The sequence below is a fragment of the Typopeltis vanoorti genome, chromosome 20, assembly GCF_054136105.1.
Source record: "Typopeltis vanoorti isolate ZY-2024b chromosome 20, IOZ_Tvanoo_1.0, whole genome shotgun sequence".
NCBI lineage: Eukaryota > Metazoa > Arthropoda > Arachnida > Uropygi > Thelyphonidae > Typopeltis > Typopeltis vanoorti.
The window spans coordinates 81578953-81601682 of record NC_143568.1 but is presented as its reverse complement, the minus strand read 5'-3'; the positions used below and the strand labels follow the sequence as shown (position 1 = coordinate 81601682).

The 22730-nt window shown below is 36.8% G+C and overlaps 1 protein-coding gene across 5 annotated transcripts in view; it reads right to left on the bottom strand.

Moving 5' to 3' along the window:
• Nucleotides 1–22730, bottom strand: part of LOC150095598 (small glutamine-rich tetratricopeptide repeat-containing protein alpha-like) — a 279209-nt gene that overhangs the window by 248212 nt on the left and 8267 nt on the right. For all 5 annotated transcript variants that reach the window (XM_090410599.1, XM_090410600.1, XM_090410601.1 and 2 more), the window contains exon 2: nt 8199–8300. In XM_090410599.1, the coding sequence (XP_090266725.1) occupies nt 8199–8298 (100 nt within the window). In that variant the 5' untranslated portion in view covers nt 8299–8300. The remainder of the gene's footprint in view (nt 1–8198; nt 8301–22730) is intronic.

The window sequence follows — 22730 nt, the reverse complement described above, 5'->3', positions numbered from 1 at the left end:
CAAGGGATACAGACAACTTTTGTTCTCCGACAGCCGTATAAACAAACTACTTGATAGAATGACTAGCAATTTCACATGGATGCTTATGACAGATATACCAACTTAAAAAAAAAAAAAAAATCATACCGATAGTATTGCCATCTATGGTCAAGGCCGAGAACTTTTCAGACCACCATCATATGCAGACGATGTTATACTTTTAAACAAATCCAGTACAAGTATTCAAGATTTCCCAACTAAATTGAATAACTGTTGTAATAAATTTGTATTAAGGTCAGCAATAAAACACAAAGAAAATGAAAATTTGCAGAAACATTGAAAATATCAACTTCATTATGAATGGAGAACCGATAGAACAAGTAAAACATTTCAGCTACTTAGGCACGATATTTAGTGAAGATGGTAAATTAAGTATGGAAATAGACAACAGAATCTACAAATCGGTATGGTAATAAGTCGAATAATAATCATCATCATCATCATCATCAAATTCCTGCCATGTACCCTCAAGGGGTGTACAGGATATGACAGTACTACATGAAAAAATTACATCATTACTAACTTCCTATCTACAATTTTCCTCCAAATCAGTCTGTTACTTGTCAAGACTCCAACATTATCAGATCTTATATTTCTATCGTCTAAGGCACTTTGTACCGTATCAATCCACCTATATCTTGGTCTTCCTCTGGGTCGTTTTCCTGCCAACCTGGCAGAGAACACTTGTTTTGCTAATCTTTCCTCTCCCATTCTATTTAAGTGACCATACCATCTGAGATTAGCTCTGCTAACGCATTCCTGGATGCTCACAATGTCAAGTTCTTTCCTAATATCCTCATTTTTAATATGATATTGCCATTGATGCCATCTGTTCACGTCTCTAATCTTTCTCAGGACTCTCATATCTGCGGTCTCTAGTCTTTGGTCAAGTGTTTTACTTCTGACCCAGCTCTCAGATCCATAAGTTAAAATTGGTTTGAACACAGTCTTGTATACAGCTAATTTAGTGTTCCGACTAATTTCTTTCTTATTCCATATGAATTTATTCAATTGACTTCCCACGATACCAGCTTTGCTGATTCTGTTGTCTATTTCTATATTTAGTTTACCATCTTCAGTAAAAATTGTGCCTAAGTAGCTGAAATGTGTTACTTGTTCCACAGGTTCTCCATTCACAACACAGTTGACATTTTCAATGATTCTGCCTATTTTCATTGTCTTTGTCTTTTTATTGCTGACCTTCATACCATATCTATTACAACAGCTATTCAATTTAGTCAGAGAATCTTGCAGACTTGTAGCGGATTTATTTAGAAGTATAACATCATCAGCATAAAGCAAAGAGCTGACATTAACATCTCCAATTTTGATATCAGGTTTAATACCACATTCCTTCATAATGTGATCCATATAGATAATGAATAACAGAGGGGATAATGTACATCCTTGTCTCACACCAGATTTAACATTAAACCATCTTCCTGTACTTCCTTCAATTCTAACTGCTGACTCACAACTCAAATAAAGACTAAGTATTGCTTGATATAATGCCCCATTGACACCATATAACTGAAGCGTATTGAATAGCTTCTCTCTTGGCACCTTGTCATATGCCTTTTCCAAATCGACAAAACTTAAATACAGATCTTTGTTATATTCCCATGCTTTCTCGACTATTTGTCGTAAAGTGAAGATCTGATCCTGACAGCCTCTATTTGGCCTGAATCCAGATTGTTCTTCACCAAGCTTTTCTTCCACAATTCTTCTCAACCGTTTCTCAAGTATACTTGCATAGATCTTGCCAGGAACACTCAGTAGGGAAAAACCTCTGTAATTCTCACATTCAGTTTTATTTCCCTTTTTATATATGGGTACTATGAGAGCTCTACTCCAATCATCGGGAATTCGTCCCTCTGTCCAGGCTTTCTGAACTATGCAGTGCAGCCACTGTAAGACTTTTATACCACCATACTTCAGCATTTCTGGTCGAACATCATCTATGCCTTTCCACATTTCAAGCCTTTGATGGCTTTTTCTACTTCAAGTATGGATATGTATTCCTGATTGCATGCCTGGTCAGTGTTTTTTATCACTGTGCTGTCATCACTGGTTGTTTCATTTAGCAGTTTTTCAAAGTAATTACTCCATACTTCAAGGATATCTTTTTCTCCCGTTTTCATGTCACCTTTATCATCTCCAATTCCTTTTACAGCACTCTTTCCTCCATTCCTAAGCTTCTTGAACAACCTCCAGAATATTTTGCCACCTTCTTGATATTTATTTTCTATATTCTTGCCAAAGTCCTCCCATGACTTTTGTTTAGCTAGTTTTACACACTGTTTAGCTTTCTTACATTTGTCTCTGTATTCTGTAAGAGTAAAAGCTGACTTATTTGCCAGGAACTTTTGATATGCTTTCTTCTTTTCCTTCACTGCCTCTTTAACTTCCTGTGTCCACCAGGGAGTTCTGATTTTTTTATCTTTGCACACAACCTCACCACATGCCTCTCTGGCAGAATCAATCAATGTTTCCTTCAGAGTTTGCCACTGAATCTCCAAGGTTTGATTCCTGTTCTCAAACTCTTTCATTTTCTTTTCAATAATATTTCTGTATTTTAGTCTACAGTTTACATCTGAGAGCTGCTCAACTTTTATTCGCTTTAAAACTTTCTTACATGTTATTCTTTTCAATATGAAATTCAATTTTATCCAGCTCAAGACTAAATAGTGATCACTTCCAATTTCAAATCTGCTGTACACTCTGGTGTCCTGCACCAGGGAGAAAACATCACTATCAACAATAACATAGTCAATGAGATTTTTCTTATTCCTAGCCTCTTCTCTCCATGTGAATTTGTGCACATTTTTATGTTGGAACATGGTGTTAGTAATAACCAGTCCATGTCCTGAGCAGAAATCCAACAGATATTTTCCATTATTATTAGCTTTGCTCTTTTCTCCAAATTTTCCCAAAATATTTTTGTATGTCTCACAATCATTTCCTACTCTACTATTTAGATCCCCAACAAGGACCAACTTTTCCTTTTTCATTGTGTCAGTTGCTTTTTCTAAAGCCTCAAAAAATTCCTCCACTTCTACCTTCGGAGAACCTTCTGTGGGACCATAGGCACAAATAAGTCTCATTGTCCAGTTCCCCATTCTCATATTTGCCCACATTACTCTACTTGAGACTGACTGCCATTCAAGAAGATTAGCCGCGTATTTTGTGTTGAATACTATGGCTACTCCTTCTTTTCCTTGATTGTTATTGCCTGAATATAACATTTTGTATTTATTGCTCAGAAAGATCTCACCAGTTTTGGTCTTTTTTGTTTCAGTCACCCCTATTATGTCGATCTGGTACTTATCTAATTCCTCAGCTAGCTCCATTTCTTTGCCATTCAGGCTTCTTACATTGATAGTACTGCTCTTTAACTCTGGTGATGTTGAGTTGGGGTTTGTTTTCAGATTTGTTCCAGTAGCTGACTTTTCGCTGTTCGCCCTGGTTCCCTGGCGAAAACAACGGGGGCCTTGTTTAACCGGGCGACGCCCCAGCCGGCATGAAATTTTGTCATGTTGTACCATCATTTTTTATTTTGGTTTAACCAATAAGAATACAATTTGGTCGGCTAAATCCCAAATTGCCAGCCCATCCTCGTTCGTTCAGTATCAAAGTAGATACCCAACAGGGTGCACCACGAGAAGGTGAGGATTCGACATTAGGTCAGAAGCCCTGGTCGGTTCTCCGCATTCCTTTAAAAGCTATGTGGAAGTCTCCTCTCAGTTATACAGCTTTGACCCTTAAGCACCCCTAAGTCGAATAAATGATTGAATAAATTTATATGGAAATAAGAGAGAAATTAGTCAAAACACTAAATTAGCTGTATACAAGACAGTGTTCAAACCAATTTTAACTTATGGATATGAGAGTTGGGTTAGAAATAAAACACTTGACCAAAGACTAGAGACCACAGACATGAGAGTCCTGAGAAAGATTAGGGATGTAAACAGACCGATATCACTTGTTTTTAATATGGCAATATCATATTAAAAACAAGGATATTAGGAAAGAACTTGACATTGTTAGCATCCAGGAATGTGTTAGCAGAGCTAATCTTAGGTGGTGAGCCTCCGTACCTCAGTGGGTATAGATGAAGCCCATTGGTCGGGAAGACATGGATTCAATTCCCGTCAGTTTTGTGAGAAACTTTTATCTGGCCTCTTTCGATGGATAAATAGGCGAGTGCCCATAAACTGGCTAACCTTTCGATGAAAAGTGAGTTAGTCGGTCTCATACGGAGGTAGGGGTTTTTTTTCACCTGGAAACTCAGGTTTTTCGTCCCCCAGAACAGGCAAACCAGCCCGTGAACACATACATAGATTACAGTCAGGAATACTTATGACCCAGCCATAGGCCTGATTTGTCAACTATGCCGGTCCCGAACCCGGATAAAAGTAGAGGGGATTGAGATGTGGCGTACTTTTCTGTAAAAGGGGCCTCACGGCCGTTGTATTCGTATGAAATAATAATCTCAGGTGGTATGGTCACTTAAACAGAATGGGAGAGAAAAGATTAGCAAATCAAGTATTTTTTTGCCAGGTTGGAAGGAAAAAGGCCCAGAGGATGACTGAAATATAGGTGGATTGATACAGCAAAAGTGCCATAAGACAGAAATATAAGATCTGATAATGTTGGAGTCTTGACAGGTAACATAATGATTTGTAGGAAAATTGTAGATAGGAAGTTATTAAAGATGTAAGGTTTCATGTAGAACTATCATGTCCTGTACATCCCTTGAGGGTACAATTTGATGATGAAAGTTAACAAAAAATAACAATTCTGAGATTATTTTTTCTCAGCAGATGAAATATTTATGGCAATTACATTTAATAATATATCTTCTTATACCGTTTTGTTACAATTTTGTATATATCCATCAAAAGTCTTTTTTTTATTTATTAAAAAAATAAATATGAAAGTTTCTCTTATTTTGTCCAGCCATTAACAAACTCCAAATGCAAGCTAAAATGACTAGAAATATAAACTCATGTCATATACACTTCAGTCTATCTAATATCTATATTTAAAATCAGAGCTGCTTTGTACAAAAGCATGCATTTTTTGCTTTCAGTTATAGTACTAGCTCTAAAATGCAGCTATGAAACCAAGTTGCCAATAAATGGGTCGCCCCATCTGCTTCACCTGTTATTCATAATAGAGAACACAATGAGACTACTACTACTCAATTTGATCATATGTGAGTCCAGTGCACATAGTTAATTGAAACACTTCTAATATAAAGATGGAAATTAAAAACAAATCATGTTTAAAAAAAAAAAAACTAAATGAATTGTTGCAATTATTAATTTTGCCCTATTTAAATAGCCTACATACAAAACAAACGAATTGTTGGGGGCATTGCACCTCTGGTAGCAAAACATGAATCTAGGCAAAATTTGTAATTTTGTTATGAATACTCAAATTAACTTAAGTTCAGATAATACAGAGCTCACTGAATCTTAATGAACGAACTGACCTAGCTAAAGTATTATGCAACCTTATTACCTTCAAACTCAGCATGGCTTGGAATCCAACTGAGGTAAACATTCAGATGGAGCCTATAAAACTGATGGAACATGTTGGATCTGAGCTAGCATTGGACATAGTTTACATACCAGACTTCTTATTGTAGAGCTTCGTGAGTCCATACAAATATTAAAATTCTACCAAAGGTGCATTATGTAATCTAATGCAAGTATGGCAAGCAGGTGAGTTGCTACATTTCTAGATGGATCTGACTAGATATTACCGTGGCTGGGAAGACAACTGTAGACTGCATTTGAGACTCTTAATCTGAACTATCTCTTAGATAGATATAAAATCAGAGTATTCTGTTCTACATGCCTGAAAGAGGCTGCATGATGGTATGCAGCTTTTCCATTGCATACCATAGAAATAGTGTATTTAGTGGTGCAAATGGAGTGTTGTTATCCCTGATGTCTAGAGTTTCTAGTTTGCTTTTGACTATTAAATTATTTCAGGAAATTACAACTATACTAGAATATTAATTAAAAGAAACTTTAATCAATACTTCCTATATTTCGGCAATGTCACATCGCCATCTTCATGGGAACAAAAAACTATGACACGTGCACGCAAGCACTAACAACGAGGAAAATGAGGCAGAAGAGAGAAACTAACATTGTTCCTAGAGTCCTAAAAGTGCCCCCCCCCCCAGTGGGCTTATTGAGTTGTCTTGGCTGTTGGGGCCGATGTTCTCATGATGCAAGCTTCCCAAATTTGGAGCAGTCTCATGCATCCAAATTTGTTGAGGTTTGGAAAGTTTTTTTAGACCCGAGGCAGATTCTATGAACAATCTTTCATAATTCAATTTGCTGTGGTGTAATAAAGTGGCTTTCTTCCAGCGTATTCTGTGGCGGGTATCCAAATCATGGTCAGCAAGCCCAGAGTGGTTGTATTGGTGAAACCAAATGTACTCTTTGTGTTCTGATATCCTAACATTAGCTGTCCTGCCTGTTTGGTCATAGTAGGAGAGTTTACAGCTGCAAGGGACCTGGTATAATCCAGGTAGGTCTAGGGGAAGTGGCTGGTCTTTGGTGGAGTGGAACATGGATGGCAACACGAGATGGTCTGGTAGGCATTTTATTTTAGTCAAACATGCCTGGTTAGCCAAGTGGCTGCAAGTTTGAATCCCACTGTGGGCATGGATCTTTTGTGAATTGATAAGGCAGAAGAACATCATCCGAAGTAATTTTGGTGATAACTTCTTTGGCTGAGCAGTTGGTATATCTGCTTGCCAACCAACAGGCTGTGGGTTTGAATCCCACCATGGGCTGGGTTAAGACCAAATAGAGATGGTTATCAGGATCAGATCATTTTAAACAGAGAGTTGAGAAATCACTGGAATATAACAATAATCTGTATACTTAACTTTGTACATCTCTGAAAAAGGCATATGATAAGGTGCCAAAAGAAAAACTATTAAAAATGCTGAAAATTAGGTAGTGTAAACAAGACATTATGTAAATCAGAAGTTAGAATTGAAGCAAATACAGCAGAAAGTTTAATTAAAATCAGTGTAAGGAAAGGGTGTACATATATCCTTCAACAATCAGATTATTGGAGATATCAATTCTGATCTTTACTTCAAGTGTTTAAAGCTCTTTAACTAAATTAACTGTATAACTAAATTTTGGTATGAAAATAGCATAAAAAAGATAAAATATGAAAATAGGTAGAAATATGGGAAAAAACTACATTCTTAATGGTAAACCTATATAACACATTAAAATACACCACTTAGACATATTTATTAATAAAGTTAAATTTAATTTAACTGGTAAGCAAAACTGGTATGATGGGAAGCCAGCCAAATAAACTTCTATTGAATAAGAAACAAATTAGCAAAATGCTAACAGTACAGAGGCACTGGTCAAAACAGGTTTAACTTATGGATCAGGATTAGAAATAAAGTAGTTGATAGGACTGGAGATCCTGATATGAGAGTGAGAAAAATTAGAGTGGGTATCATTACAGAATCATATGAAAAATGAAGATATTAGGAAACAACTTGTCACTGTTAGTCTTCAAGAATGTGTAAGCAGAGCTAATCTAAGGTAATATGGGAGAGGGAAAGGTTAGCAAAAACAGATGTTTGATGTAGTTAAAAGTGCTCTAAAAGACAATAATATAAGATATTAGACCTTAAGAGAGCAAAAACTTCCATTCAGTACCAAAGAAATCAAATGTCAGAGAAATGTATTTTTCCTAACTGAACCTAGTAATAACATAAGTTTAATCACACAGCACAGAATCCTGTACATATCTTGAAGAATGTACAAAGGAACATGAACACAGAAGAATGACAAAACAGGAACAAAAGAAAAATGGCAGAAAAATGATTCAGAGAAAGACAAAAAACATATATGAACTGATGACTAGAAGTAATTTAGAAGATAGTAAGTAAGTAAGACAAGTAAGAGGTGATTAAATCTGACAACTACCCAACTAATTTCAAAGAAAATTGTTGATAGAAACTAGTGCGAATATATGTGCATATACCCTTTGAGGATATACTTCACAAAACAATGAGGCATTGTTTTTCAAATATTCAAAATAATATGGTTTTGAACCAAACATTCAAATCATCTTTTCCAATCATCCTAAAAAAAACTTACCCTCTAAACTTTCTTTAGCATCTGCAGAAAGATCTCCATTTTGAAGCTGTTCTCCAAGAAACTGAACAATAGAAACCACAAGCCTTTTCACTTCGGACATACCTAAGAAAGTTGTGAAAATTCATAAATTACATTTATGTTTAAGATTTATTTTGATCATGAAACAAATAACACGAACTACTGAATATTATTCTATATTAAATAAATTGTTACATTTTATAGGTATAAACATTCATTCATTTTTTGTCTTCCACCAAACCTCACCTACTCTTTCTGGCATAAACTCAAATATCACATCCTTCCAGGGCTATTCACCTCAACCTTCCAAACTACACACTCTTTAACTCCTTTTCACCCAAGAGTGGCATCTGTGCATACATCCACTCCAACATACCTTCCAGAGAGAACCCAACCTAGAATCACCCAACTATGACCTTCTTTGGATGAAAATATCCTTACCAACTCAGTGAAATTCATATGCTGCCTCTATTGCTCCCCTAATGCAACCACTCTGAGCTCTTTAATTGCCTCTCCTTAAAAACTGACTTTCTCCAGTCCCACTTTCCCAACAGCAAAATCATCTTCCAAGGAGATTTTAATGTCCACAACACCAACTGGCTTTCCTTCTCCAGTTGTACAGATCTTGCAGGCAGAGATGCTGAAACATTCGCTATCACTGATGACTTTACACAACTAGTTCAGATGCCAACCAGAATATCCGATAACCGAAAGCACTCTCCAAATAGTCCACGCAGTTAGCCTAGTGGCTTTGCGCTTCACAACCATATGCTTGGGGAAGGAGTGTCCTAGGTTCGATTCCCGTCGACGACGTGAGGAGCTTAAAGATCTTCCTCAGCCATAGCCAAGTTAGCCTGTCTTGGGCGTGGACAGCAGAGTTTTTTCTGCCAGTTTATATGGGGTTTTTCATCCCACAAGCAGGCAAACCAGCCCCGTGAACACACAGAGATACAGTCCGGAATACTTAGAGGCACAGGGCTGACCATCTTATCCTCATATTTCAGTTACGAAATCCAAGTATGCTTAGAAGGTTGTGGGCCATAAAGGCCTGTTAAAGCCATTGGGATAGGATAGGAAAAGGACTCTCCAAATACCCTAGACCCAGTGGTGTGTTGGGACCAGCTTGCAAATTTTTCAAATTTAGCAAGCCAGTTGTTAATGTTTTTAAGTTGGGCAAGCTGGTTATTAAAATTCTTTATGAAAGGATAGATGATGAATGGTGGTATATGCTTTTTCTCGTAAATATTTTGAAATTGTATAATAAACACTTACATATATTATCATCAAAAATAAATGCATAAAGGAAAATTCACAAAACACAAATTCAATTTAAGAACGGGAATTTGGAAACGATTTTATTTACTAAACAATGTCTGTATTCATTAAAACACAAACACGTTATCAAAACTCCCGAACTGGGTATTTGAATAAACAATAATGCCTTATTTTTCGGCGAATTTCTAAGAACTTGCAACTTTAATAAGTTTTAAAAGAGGTATACCGTGAGTAGACATATCGATACAAAATTAATAACAGAAAAAACTCACGTACAAAGATTATTTAACAGTTTCTCATGGAACGCCTTTATAAAGAAACATGTGAAACACTCCTTCATTCTCCTAACTTAAACAGATCCGACGGCGTACATCTATCCCCTTTATGGGAGATAGTACTTTACAAATCAGCTAATCTTTCCTAACTTTTTATTGTATTTATTTATTTTTTTTTATTTTATTTTATTATTTTTTTTAGGAAAGTTATTGACCTTTTTAGTTATCTTACACCAGCTACTTAGGTGGCGCTTTTTGGAATTGTCAGTTATTATTCAATTTGAGCTTAATGTACTGAAGATGCCTGTGACACACAGGCGAAAATTATACTATTAAATAATCTTTGTACGTGAGATTTTTCCATTATTAATTTCGTATCGTTGCAACATTAAGTTCTTGGAAATGCAACATTGTTGTACTATCGATAAATACAAAAATTCATCGTGACGGCTACAGTTTCTGGTCATTTGATCGACTATGAGTGGTAATATTAGTGTTACATTTTTTTTGTTCAGGATTTCATTTGATAATAGGTAAGTTGTAGGTAATATAGGAAAATTTTCTTTAATATGTTTTTATTTCAGTTTTTTTCTTTTCTTTTTTTTTTTAATAATTAAAATAATTTTAATCAAGATTAGAGTTTTGCGGTCGAAAAAGCGGATAGCCATTAGTTGAAAAAATGAGATAGAATGAAACTTCTTAAATATTAAAAGGACAAAATTTGAAGAAGCAGAAACAAAGACAAGTGAAGATACAATAGAACTTTGTGAAGAATCAAATTTTTCATAAAGCGAGCCAGTTGTTAAAAATTTACCAACCCACCACTGCCTAGACCTCTTCCTGACCAATCACACCACACAGTGAATGTAGAGGATCCGCTAGGCAATTCTGACCACAACCTAATGATCATCTCCTCCCCCATGCAACAATGCTTACACAGCCACTCCCATACAAGAGTAATTTGTCGAAGTGGGACAGCCTCTGCAACTTCTATGCCTCATTCCCATGGTTAGACTATTGCTTCTGACCTTCCAACCCAAACATATGCACTGAACTTGTACCCAAAGTAATCCTCACTGGCATGGAATCACACATTCCCCACAGTACTCTGAATAACCTAACTAAACCTTGGTTTTCCAAAAGATGCGCCAAGACTGTACAAATGAAAAACCAAACACACCATTACTGGCTCAAATCAAGAACCATCCTCCTTTAGAGCTTATACCCAAGCCCAAAATAAATTTAAAAAAAGCAATCAATGATTCCAAAACAGAGTTCGAAAGAGCAAAAAGCAGGAAATTAGCAGCCTGTCCAAATGGCAGCTGAGTGTTTTGGTCCCTCACCAACTGGTCATAACTTCCGCCCAACACTACTCCCAACTATCAGTGTGAGGCCAATCTCCTGGCCTCACACTTTTCTTCCAATGCACGCATAATTGACAATGCCAAATGTCCCCTAACCATTCCAGTTGCCCAACATACAATGCCCACTATATCCTTTTGCCAGAAAGAGATCAGTAAAATACTGTCCAAATTAGACACAAAAATGTCTCCTGGTCCTGATGGCATTCCTCCAATTGCCTGAAGGTTTGCACACCAGAACTGTCTCCTGTCCTATGTCGCTTATATATACTGTCTTACTCCACTGGTATCTATCTCACAGCCTGGAAATTGGCCTATATTCAACCCATTCCCAAGAAGGGCGACAAGTCACTGCTGTCTAACTACCACCCCATCTCGCTCATCATCATAGAAAAAAAATCAATTCCCAACTCGTACACTACCTTGAAACTACCCATCTAATAAACGACCACCAGTATGGATTCTGTCACTGCCAATCAACAGGAGATCTGCTCACATATGTCACCCATCTCTGGACAAATGCCATGGAGAAGTTTGGCAAATCTCAAGCGGTTGGACGATATCTCCAAGGAGTTTGACCGGGTCTGGCACAAGGACTTACTAAGCAAGCTGCCATTGTTTGGTCTATCTCAAGACCTCTGTAGTTGGATTGCCAGCTTTCTATCCAGACGCACACTATGTGTGGTTGTGGATGGCTCCTTATCCTCTCACCATTCAACTAATGCCTGGGTTCCTCAAGGTTCTGTCTTCTCACTAACCCTCTTCCTACTAGGTGTATATATCAATGACCTACTTCAGCCCACCTCTAACCCAATATACAGTTTTTTTTGCAGACGACAGCATATTGCACTCCCCCCTTTCTTTTGATAAACATATGGGTGGGTCCCCCAAAAGCTCTCTCAAAATACTCAACTCAATCCAGAGGAGAGCAATTAGACTTATTAATGACCCATCTCTTACCAACTTACTCCCCCACACTTTTACACAGACGATCGGTCTCCGCACTGTGTTTCCTACAAATGTTTCCATGGAAAATGTTCATCCGAAATAGCATCAATAACTTCCCCACTTAGTACTGAGCTCGTTGGAACACGTACAGCTGCTGCTCAACATCCCTACACAGTGCACCTTTAAACCCACAGAACAAGTTTCTTCTCCTCCTCCATCATCCCTGCAACTGCTATATGGAAGTCTTCCCCTTTTTGTGTTCCCTAAGGAATACAATATACAGTCATTCAAATCCAATGTGAACAAGTACCTTCTTTCCCAACCAATACATGGTACTAATGTACTATAGGTTTATCTACCAACCTCTCGTGTATGGGCTCAACATAAAACATATGCAGATGAACTAAATGTTACAACAGAAAACATTCTCAATTTACATAAAGCATATTTAAGGAATAGCCAGCTTCACAAAACTCTAGCTACTGAACAAATAAGAGACAGTCTGACAAACAATTCAATTAGAAGGCACACTCAAGTTGTTCTCTCCACCACCGCTGCGCGTGCACACGCACATGCTCCACAGTCCTGTGCAACCAGTTAGTCAGTGACTAACAATATAAGAGATCAAATTGGCTTAAACCAAAATGGAATCATGGTACAGCTAATGGAATTTCATATTATTGGGAAGTCACTTGGTTATACAATGTGCTGTGCTATTTTTGTCAGGGAACCAGGATGACAGTGAAAAGTCAGCAACCAGAACAAACTCCAAATCACAATCAGCAGAATTCAAGATTTGCATCATCAGTGTAAGGGAACTGATGGAAAAGAAGTGGAAATGAAACAAAAACTGGAGAAGTACCTACATAATAGGTGTTACCAAAAGGGAAGCAAAGGAAGGAGTAGCTATAGTGTTCAACATGAAGCATGAGGATAATCTTCTTGAATGAAAGGCAATATCAAGTAAAGTAATATCAGTAAACATCTAAATGGAGAACTAAACAAGGCTTATTTGTGCAGCACTGTTGCTGGTTCTAAGGAAGGAGTGGAGGAATTTTTCCAGATATAAGAGAAGGCAGCTGACACTAAGAAAAAGTTAGTCATTGTTGGATGTCTAAACAGCAGAGTAGGAAATGAATACCAGACAGAATTTTGGGAAAATTTGGAGAAAAGAGTAAAGCTCATAATAATGTTAAACACTAGCTGGACTTTTGTTCAGGACATGGTGTTAGTAACAACTAACACCATGTTCCAACATTAAGATACGCACAAATTCATATGGAGAGAAGACAAGAAATGAAAAAAAGTTTCAATATGTCATTGTTGATAGCAACAGCTTCAAGACACAAGAGTATACAAGAGATTTGGAACATTTGAGTCTGGATATTCCGATATCTCAAGTAATTACTTTGAAAGAAACATGAAATAATAGAACAGCAATAGAAAATATTCAAGAAGAATGTAATCCAATATTTGATGTAAAAAAAAAAAAAAAAAAAAAAAAAAAAAAAAAAAAAAAAAAACCTGAAATGCAGGAATAGCCAAAGTAGATCATATTCAATTAGAACTGCTCAAATAAGACAGTTGCAGCAGTGCATAATCCAAAAGTCATGAGATCAAATTCCAGATGACTAAAGTAAACATAGTACCCATCTAAAAACCTGAAATGGAACATTAGAAGAATTTCCTTAGCATTAATTTATGCAATCTTTAAAATGTGCCTGTGATATAACTATAAAATCCAAAATTACACAACCACAGTAATAAAATTTAATGAAAGTACTGATCTTTTGTACTGAAAATAACAGTACATCATCACTGTGTAAAAACAAACAAATCAAAGAACATCAATACAAAGTATTGCTGTTCTTTGGTTTTTCAGTGTATAAGATGCCCCCCCCATGTATAAGACAAACCCTACTTTTTCGAACACAAAATTAAGAAATCAATATTTTAAACATCTTCACTGTCTAATCATATACTCAGTGGGAGGAAGTCCAAACTGTCTCTCCTTGAAGATTTATTTCCATGTTATTTTGTGTAATTGATGACTTTTAACTTGAATTTTGAAGAATATGACAATCATTTTTTATTTTCGGACATTTTTATGGGCTAGTGCTCAAAATATTGTTAGTGCATTAACTTACCCTGCCAACTAATTGCAGACGTATGAATACTTTCAGAGTTCTAATTGGTTTATTCAGAATCAGCCGCTAATGACGTCAATCAACAGAGTTAACAAATGCTAGTGATTGGCAGAAGCCTGTTTGCGGAGACAAGGTACCGGCAGTTTCGCCACAGCAACTGCGGGTCTCCCAACCGGTTACCCTCCCCCCGTGTATCAGACGACCCCCAATTTTTGGTCTAAAAATTTTGTCTTATACACAAAAAAATACAGTATATATAACAATCGGTTTACCAATTAAAAATGGCTGTGCTGAGCAAGAAATCAATATTAATATTAAAAAATATTATGTTTACATAAATTAAGAATCGCCCAAACTTTTTTTGGGGGGAGGGGGAGAATCATTCCAATTCAGGTCAGGATGATGTAAAAGGGCTTCACAACTTTCTTTGAAAAGGCATTCGTGTTGTGAGCCTCAGTAGTGCGCATTTGCTAAGTAACTGGACCTAATTTCAAATCTCGGTGTTTTTCGAGTTAGGTTTTTTCCCCATTAGAGTGCCTCTGTAGCGCAACTGGAAGAACGACAGTACATTGTGCCCTTCAACTGGAAAAGGCCTAAGTTCGATTCACGTCATGATGAGAGGAATCGTTATATAGGAATTTTTCAATCGAAGGTGAATTAGCTGATCTTATACAGAGGTAGCAGGTTTTTTTCTCCCACATACAAACAAATCGGCCTTCAGAACACATGCAATTTACAGACAAAAAAAAAATACTAGTGGTGGTGATGGGCAGATGATGATGATAGTAACGTTCTATGTAGTTGGTGGATTAAGCGGTGGAAATTGAGAGTTGAGTAGGTTTCTTCTTTCTATGAGTCTTTGGACTCCTTGGACGTGTCACCAAATAATAATAATAAATAAATAAATTTAAAACTGCTTCTAAGGATGACAAGCTTCATGCCATTAGATACTGTGTTTAATGTCAATACTATGCTGTGTCAGGCCAGACTTTTGAGGTTTAACGTATTTAATGTAGTATTGATGTTTATTAATTATTTTTTTTCCACAGACCAACCTGTCTGTCCAAAGTATGTCAAATTACATTCACAAGGAATCAGAGAAACATCAGCTAAAGATAGAGGTGACAATTTGTCTTTTGTAGATAGCAACAGATGAGAAATTTTGGTGATAGGAGAATATGTGAGAATAAGGTGATACTTCTTCAAAATTCTACCAATAGATTCAGAGATACCAGAAATATAAGGCAATGGAACCCTGCAGTCTGTTGAAAAATCCTTAGGTTTTGGACATAGGAGTCAATAGGAGGGAGAGGAGCATACGCATTATCTGCTCAATTACTTAATGACTTGATAACACCAATTCTGATGAATGTATCTATCAGTAAAGGTAGGTTTCCAATAAACACTAGTTGACAAAGTACCAGAGGCTGTGCAAATAAGAAGAATGTCCAAGAATGATAAACTACTATGGTTAATTGAATGTGTGGGTGAAGGCTATTGATCCCATGTAGGTAAGGGGAAAGTTCATTTTCAGATTAACAGCAAAAACGTCATCGATGTAACGAAATTCAAAGAGAAGAGTAGGGATGAATGCACAAGAGCAAGTTATCTTCCAGATGGTTCAAAACATAGCTTGAATATGGCAGTGCCTTCAATCTATTTATAGATCTTGTTTTTCCAGATAAAATATCCTGTCTGTATAACAAATTCAAATCTTCTCAAATTCAGGAAAGAAATCACCATACAGTAAACTAATAGTGTCAGATAACACTATTAATTTACTATGACTCATGATCCTTCTGCAACAACTGTGCCAAAGCAGTCCAAGCCAAATATTCTGCATATGCCTGGCTCCAATCAAAAACTCCAGCTTCTCATTTAGCTTACACTATGGCTCATAACAAACGCAAAAAATCATCCAAATCACACTTTCTAAGGAACAAATGCACTAAGTTTGTCTACCATGTCTATTACTGTCCTTTCATGTTTATACCTCTTTCACAATTGCACCTGATGGTACAATGGCAACATCTAAAGATATTGCCATCTTTATTCTTGTAGAAAGGCTCATACATTGGCAACACATGACTATTAAATTATTTAAGGAATTTACAACGTATACTGGAATATTAATTAAAAGAAACTTTAATAAATACTTCCTATATTTCGGCAATGTCACATTGCCATCTTCATGGGAACATACAAATATAACACGTGCACGCAGGCACTACAAAAAGCAAATGAGGCAGAAGATAAGAAATTATTGTTGTTCCTAAAGTCCTAATGGTGCCTCCTAGTGGGCTATATTGGGTTGTCTTGGCTGTTGGGCTGATGTTCTCATGATGTAAGTCTCCCAAATTTGGGGCAGTCTCATGCACCCAAATTTGTTGAGGTTTGGAACGTTTTTTGATGTTTGCCATCTTTAGATGTTGGCATTTCCTCTTGGTATAAGTTTTTTTCTCAAATTCTTATACATATAACCAAGGCAGATCTCCTCTAACCATTCCATAAACAATCTACAGTATGCCTGCTGTGAAATTTCACCAGGACATCAGAAAAATATTCAGACTTAATACCAATAAGTGTCTTGATCTTGATGGTATTCCTCCAGTTGTACTAAAAGCTTGTGCTTCAGAAATCACACCCATCTTGTATCATCTCTTTAAGCTGTCATACTCATCTGGCATTGGAAGTAAGATTTTTTATCCAATCTGTTTCCAACAAAGTATATAAAAGCTAACCAAACTATTGCCTTATGGCTCTGATAAAAACACTCTCAAAAATAATGAAAAAGATCACTGACAACCAATTATGAGGGGGGGGGGGGCTGAGAAGTTTTGATAAACACTAAAACAAAGATTATATTAAAGCAACTGATATAATCACAAGAAAGAACATATCTTAAAACTCTTTAATTCCCACATTTCATCAAATTGTAATAATTTGTTCTTTTTCTTTTTAGCATATATAAGACATGCCAGAGGTGCAGACCATCATCAAGTTTTTCGTACTACGAGAAAAGTCCGAAGATTCACCAAACATTGTGTGAGACTTTAGGGGACTTTGCCCCAGCATATTCAACAGCTGTCAGATGGGTGGCCAAGTTTAAAACTGGGAATCCTGAGACAACAGATGCTCCTAGGCCAGGAAGACCTTATACAGCAATCACACCTGAAAACATCAATGCAGTGCATGCCATGATCCTCGATGACAGACGAATACCGGTCAAAAACATTGCAAAGACACTCTGGGATATCCAGAGAATGAGTTGGGATAATTATCCACCAACATCTGGACATGCAGAAGCTCTGAGCAAAGTGGGTCCCAAAATGTTTGAATGCCAACCAAATGAGAGAACATGTGCTGTCATCTCAAGGGATTTTGAGTCATTTTGAGAAATCAGGTGAAAATTTTTTGGCTCATATTGCAACTGTTGATGAAACATGGCTTCATCACAATGACCCAGAGACCGAAAAACAATCAATATAGTGGAGACACACAGATTCTCCAAAACCAAAGAAGTTTCAAACCCTGAAGTCAGCAGGGAAGGTTCTTGCCATTGTCTTTTAGGATATGGATTGTGTAATCCTCACCAAATACCTCAAAAAAGGTGAAACTGTTACAGCAGTTTATTCAAGAGCTCTGAAGGAATTGAAGGCGGTACTGAAGAAACAACAACATGGGAAACTGAGCTGAGGTATGTTGCTTTTGTAGGACAATGCACCTGCTCACACTGCTCATGAAATCCAACAGATAATACACAACTTGGGCTTTCAATATCTGCATCACTCACCCTATTTGCCAGACCTGGCCCCATGTGACTATTTTCTATTTCCAAATTTAAAGAAACACTTGAAAGGAACCAAATGTACCAAATACAATGAAGTCATATCTGCAGCTGAGGACTGGTTTGTGCAACAAGGGAAAGACTTTTTTCCTCAGAGGATTGCAAATGATGCAGCAGCATTGTAACAAGTGTATTACATTTCACAACTTTATCACAACTTTTCAGCACACCCTTGTACTTCACTATTTAGTGGCTCGCCGACTACTTAACGATCACTAGTATGGATTCTGCCATTCTTGTTCTATAGCAGACTGCCTAACCAACCTCATCCATCTTTGGACACAAGCCATGGGAAAGTTCAGAGAAAACTCAAGTTGCAACTCTTGATACATCCAAGGCATATGTTCAAGTCTAGCATCTTGGCTAGCATCCTATGGTTATTCCATAGTGAATGCCATTCCATCTCTTGTGAATGGCAAGCTAGCCTCCTCTTCGGTTGCTCTCTGTAGGTCATAGTGGATAGTCTCATTACATCAGATTTTCCAGTTAATAATGGTGTACCCCAGGTCTCAGTGCTACCGCCTACACTCTTTCTCCTATACAATGATCTTCTCTCCAGAATCCTATTCATAGCTTTACTGATGGCAATACTCTCCACTCCTCTTTTTTTATTTTCTAATCCTTATAGTATTCAAATAATTCACACTTCAAAATCTTTATTAGCCAGTGCCTTAAACACTGATCTTCTTTCCAATCTCAAGTAAAGTGAGGATATCCTGGCGAATCTTCATGCCACCAAAATGCAGTCCTGTATCGTTATCATTTCCAGAAAAAAAGATTATGCTGCTTTTTCCCTCACTTTGAACAATATTCCTCTTGCCAATAGGACCAGTTTTTTCTCCTTGGGTTAACTCTCACATCTAATCTACGGTACACACTAACGTAGAAAGTATTTTACCTTGGGTATAATAAATGTAAAAGATACCAAGCTATTTTAAACCTGGTTTTACTCCATTTTCCAAGTAAGCAAACAGACAAGTAAGTCAAGTTTGTGCCTACAAGTCTAGGTGACCCCCACACGTAGTGCAAGTCAAGGCAACTTTACTCATGGTAAAGGTGGATAAGCTCTGATCACTATTCTTAATATTCACCCTTAATGCAAAGCACATCTCCTGGAGGAGATGTATGATGCTATGTATTAAAGGCAAGGAGCCATTACCCAGACCGGTTTCGGCCTTTATTGGGGTCTCATCAGTCTATCTCTCATCCTGAGATTTTTATTTAATAAGGTTAAAACACCTTATGGTAACATACTTATAAGCTCTGTATTACTAAAATCTTGGGATTTCTAGCCTGGCTCCCACTGATGAGACCTCAATAAAGGTCAAAATCAGTGTGGGTAGTGGCCCCTTGCCTTTAATATATAGCATCATACATCTCCTCCAGGAGAGGTGCTTTGCATTAAGGGTAAATATTAAGAATAGTGATCAGAGCTTATCCACCTTTGCCATGAGTTGCACTACGTGTGGGGGGTCACCTAGACTTGCAATACTTGCAGGCACAAACTTGACTTACTTGTCTGTTTGCTTACTTGGGAAATGGAGTAAAACCAGGTGTAAAATAGCTTGGTATCTTTTACAGGTACACACTAACGTTTTCTAGTAAAAAAAAAAATACCATTATACTTGTCCTGAAGAAGCTAGACAGAATAGCTGGTGAAACTTGTTGGCGGTTTGTGTATATCATTTATTAATATCTGGTCAACGAATAAAACCAAGAAAAAGCTCAAGTTTTAAGGAAATATTCCGTTGTTTGTTGATTACATAAAACAACTGGTAGAGCAATAATTAATGAAGATGATGTAGAGAACTTTCAGGATGACTTAAATAGACTGATAGCATGGGCAAAGGAGAATGGTTGTCAGTTTAAAATGGCAAGTATAAGGTTATGCATTATGATTACAAGATAACTAGCTGTTATTACACTGATGGGACTTGTCTTCAAGAAACTGGTTTAGAGGAAGTTGAAATTCAGAGGACATATTACAAAGGTGGCAAAACTGCATGATTATCTAATTACATGCTGGCTGAGTGTATATCTGATGAGCTAATTTTTCCAGGGAAGAGAGGTTCTAATGGCAGGTGAATAAGATGGTGGCTAGTCAATGGTTGGTTGTTTGGAACTATGACCAAAACAACTAAGGCTATGAAGCCAGTATATTATGTTGTAAATTGCCCATGTTCTGGCTAGATTGCCTGTTTTGTGGGATAAAGATCTGAGTTTCCAGGAGAAAAAACCCTGCCATCTCAATATGAGACTTGCTAACTCACCACAACACAAAATGCATTAGTGTCTTGTGTTGTGAATTAAACTCTTATATAAAAAATTCAACATGAACTCCCAACACGTCTTTGTATTATTTTTTCAGTTCATAACTGGAGGAGGCAGAGAACAAAGGGTCATCTCTGAAAATGACTAAGGTGTATCACATTTTTTTTTCTTGCAGAGTAACGAATGGTGAATGAGTTCAAATAGAAATAACACAGGTATTGTGTAAATGATTTAATGTTTGGTAAAATGCTTAGTCAATCTCCCAATCTCCTGCAGCAAGTCTAGACTCCACAGAGATGCCCATTTAATAATAAATATCAAATGCTAAGATTATTAAATTATCATTACGGTAGGGCACTCTATTCCGCTATGCATCTCACCATTGCTACTTAATTTTCCAAATACACACAATGACACTATTACCATCAATGCCATCTACTGCCCATCACCACCAACAACACTATTTTCTGTATGTAAATTGTGTGTGTGTGTGTGTTCATGGCCAATTTGCCTATGCACAGGATGAAAAACCCTGCTACCTCTGCATGAGATTGGCTAACTCTAATTGAATTGAAATAGCCCAGCGTTTTCAACTGAAGGTGAGTTAGCCAATCTCATATGGCGGAAGCAGGATTATGGCAGTTTCCACTTATCATAGCCTGAAACAACATTAAGGTTTGGATATAACCCTATGAAACACATTGTAGGACCACAATTTCTATTGATGATAATAGATCAGCAATTTGAATCTGAAGTGTTTGCAGTTTATAGCATAACTTGTTATGGCGGTCACAATATCCAAATCATATCATCCATGCCCGTTTGTGAAAAGTGAAGCTGTTACCATCAGGGCTGAAGAACTAAAAAGGATTTGAAAAAATTTCTTAACTTTTGAAAGAACTGGGAAGAGGAGATCTATTGACACAGGAATATTTAAAAATATTGCTACAACTATTAAGGAAAGATTAGAAAAGATTTTAAGTTTAAAGGGATTAAAAAAAAAACATTTTTCTTATCATAAAAGAAAACCTATTAATTGCACAACTTTTAGTTTCTATAAAGAAATAAAAATAAAATAAATCAATTAGTAATAAATAATTTTTGAATAAGAAAAATGGAGAAACAAAATAGATGCACAACACACATTGACCTTTATTATGAGCCTGATCTCACAGCCTGCATATGGCCACTGCTATATATCTACAGAACTTTAAAAGGTTAGGTTGATTTTGGAAAATTTGTTATCTATAGGTATTTTTTGAACAGTACTCTGTCCTGGTCACCATCATTCTTCCACTTTCCTCTAAGCCTATAAAAGCAAACAGCTGTTAATCATTATCCACACATATCTGGCTTTAAACTTACTGAAACAACCACTCATCATCCTATTTTATCTCTGTTCTTTGGTATAGAGGTAAAAAATAAAAAGTTGCAAGTCAAAAGCTTATTAAATTCACATCATTAGATTCACAGTGAATGCAATTAATTATAATAAAACAATTATTACACGTTAGTCAGCCACGGAATCCATAAAATAAACAAAATTGACACAGCAGAAATATGGCGTACTGTAATATATAAAAAAAAGCAATTATTCAGTCCACATACTAATACAAGGTCACAGTAAGTCTTCACAGAAATGTATTAACTACAATAGCATCCAAATGACAAGACTTCTCTCAATTGTCATCTGAGATAAATAGGTCATATTATTATTATCATTATCATCTGAGACTGGCCTGTGTAGCTCAATGGAAGTGGCGCTTACGTCTTCTATGCTCGGTCACTAGAAGTTAGACTAAAGTTCAAGTCTAGTCGCCAACTGGAGGAACTTTTTCTAAGCCTATCTTCGACCGGATCCCGAGTTAGTCAATCTCGGGCACGTGCAAGCAGATTTTTATTCCTGGAGACTCTGGTTTTTCATCCCGTAAAATCAAGAAAATTGACCGTAGTACCCACATTATTTCAGACAGTAACATATCCTGTTAGGGTTAGGCACCAAGAGATGGTGCCTAACCAGCACTTGTTTGCTGATCTCTTCATCAGTAGCTGACTATAATTGGTGATAGACATGGGCCAACTATCTCTGATTGGCTACCAGTTAAGATTGAACTGCCCATTCAGTCTCCAAAGGCTAGATAGGGCTTAAAGGCCTTGCTATAAAGGAATAAAAGGCATCAGGCTGATTTATTTATTTATATTTTTCATCTGAGACTTCCATAGAATCAAGGACTCATCAAGGGAGGTTTATAAATCACCCAAACCAGCTATCATACCTTCCCTTAAATTCATTCACACCTGATGCACTAGACTCACTACCCCTAAAGGCAAATTATTCCACTCACTCACTGCTCCGTGAGAGGAAAAAACTAGCTCTTACACCACCTTTC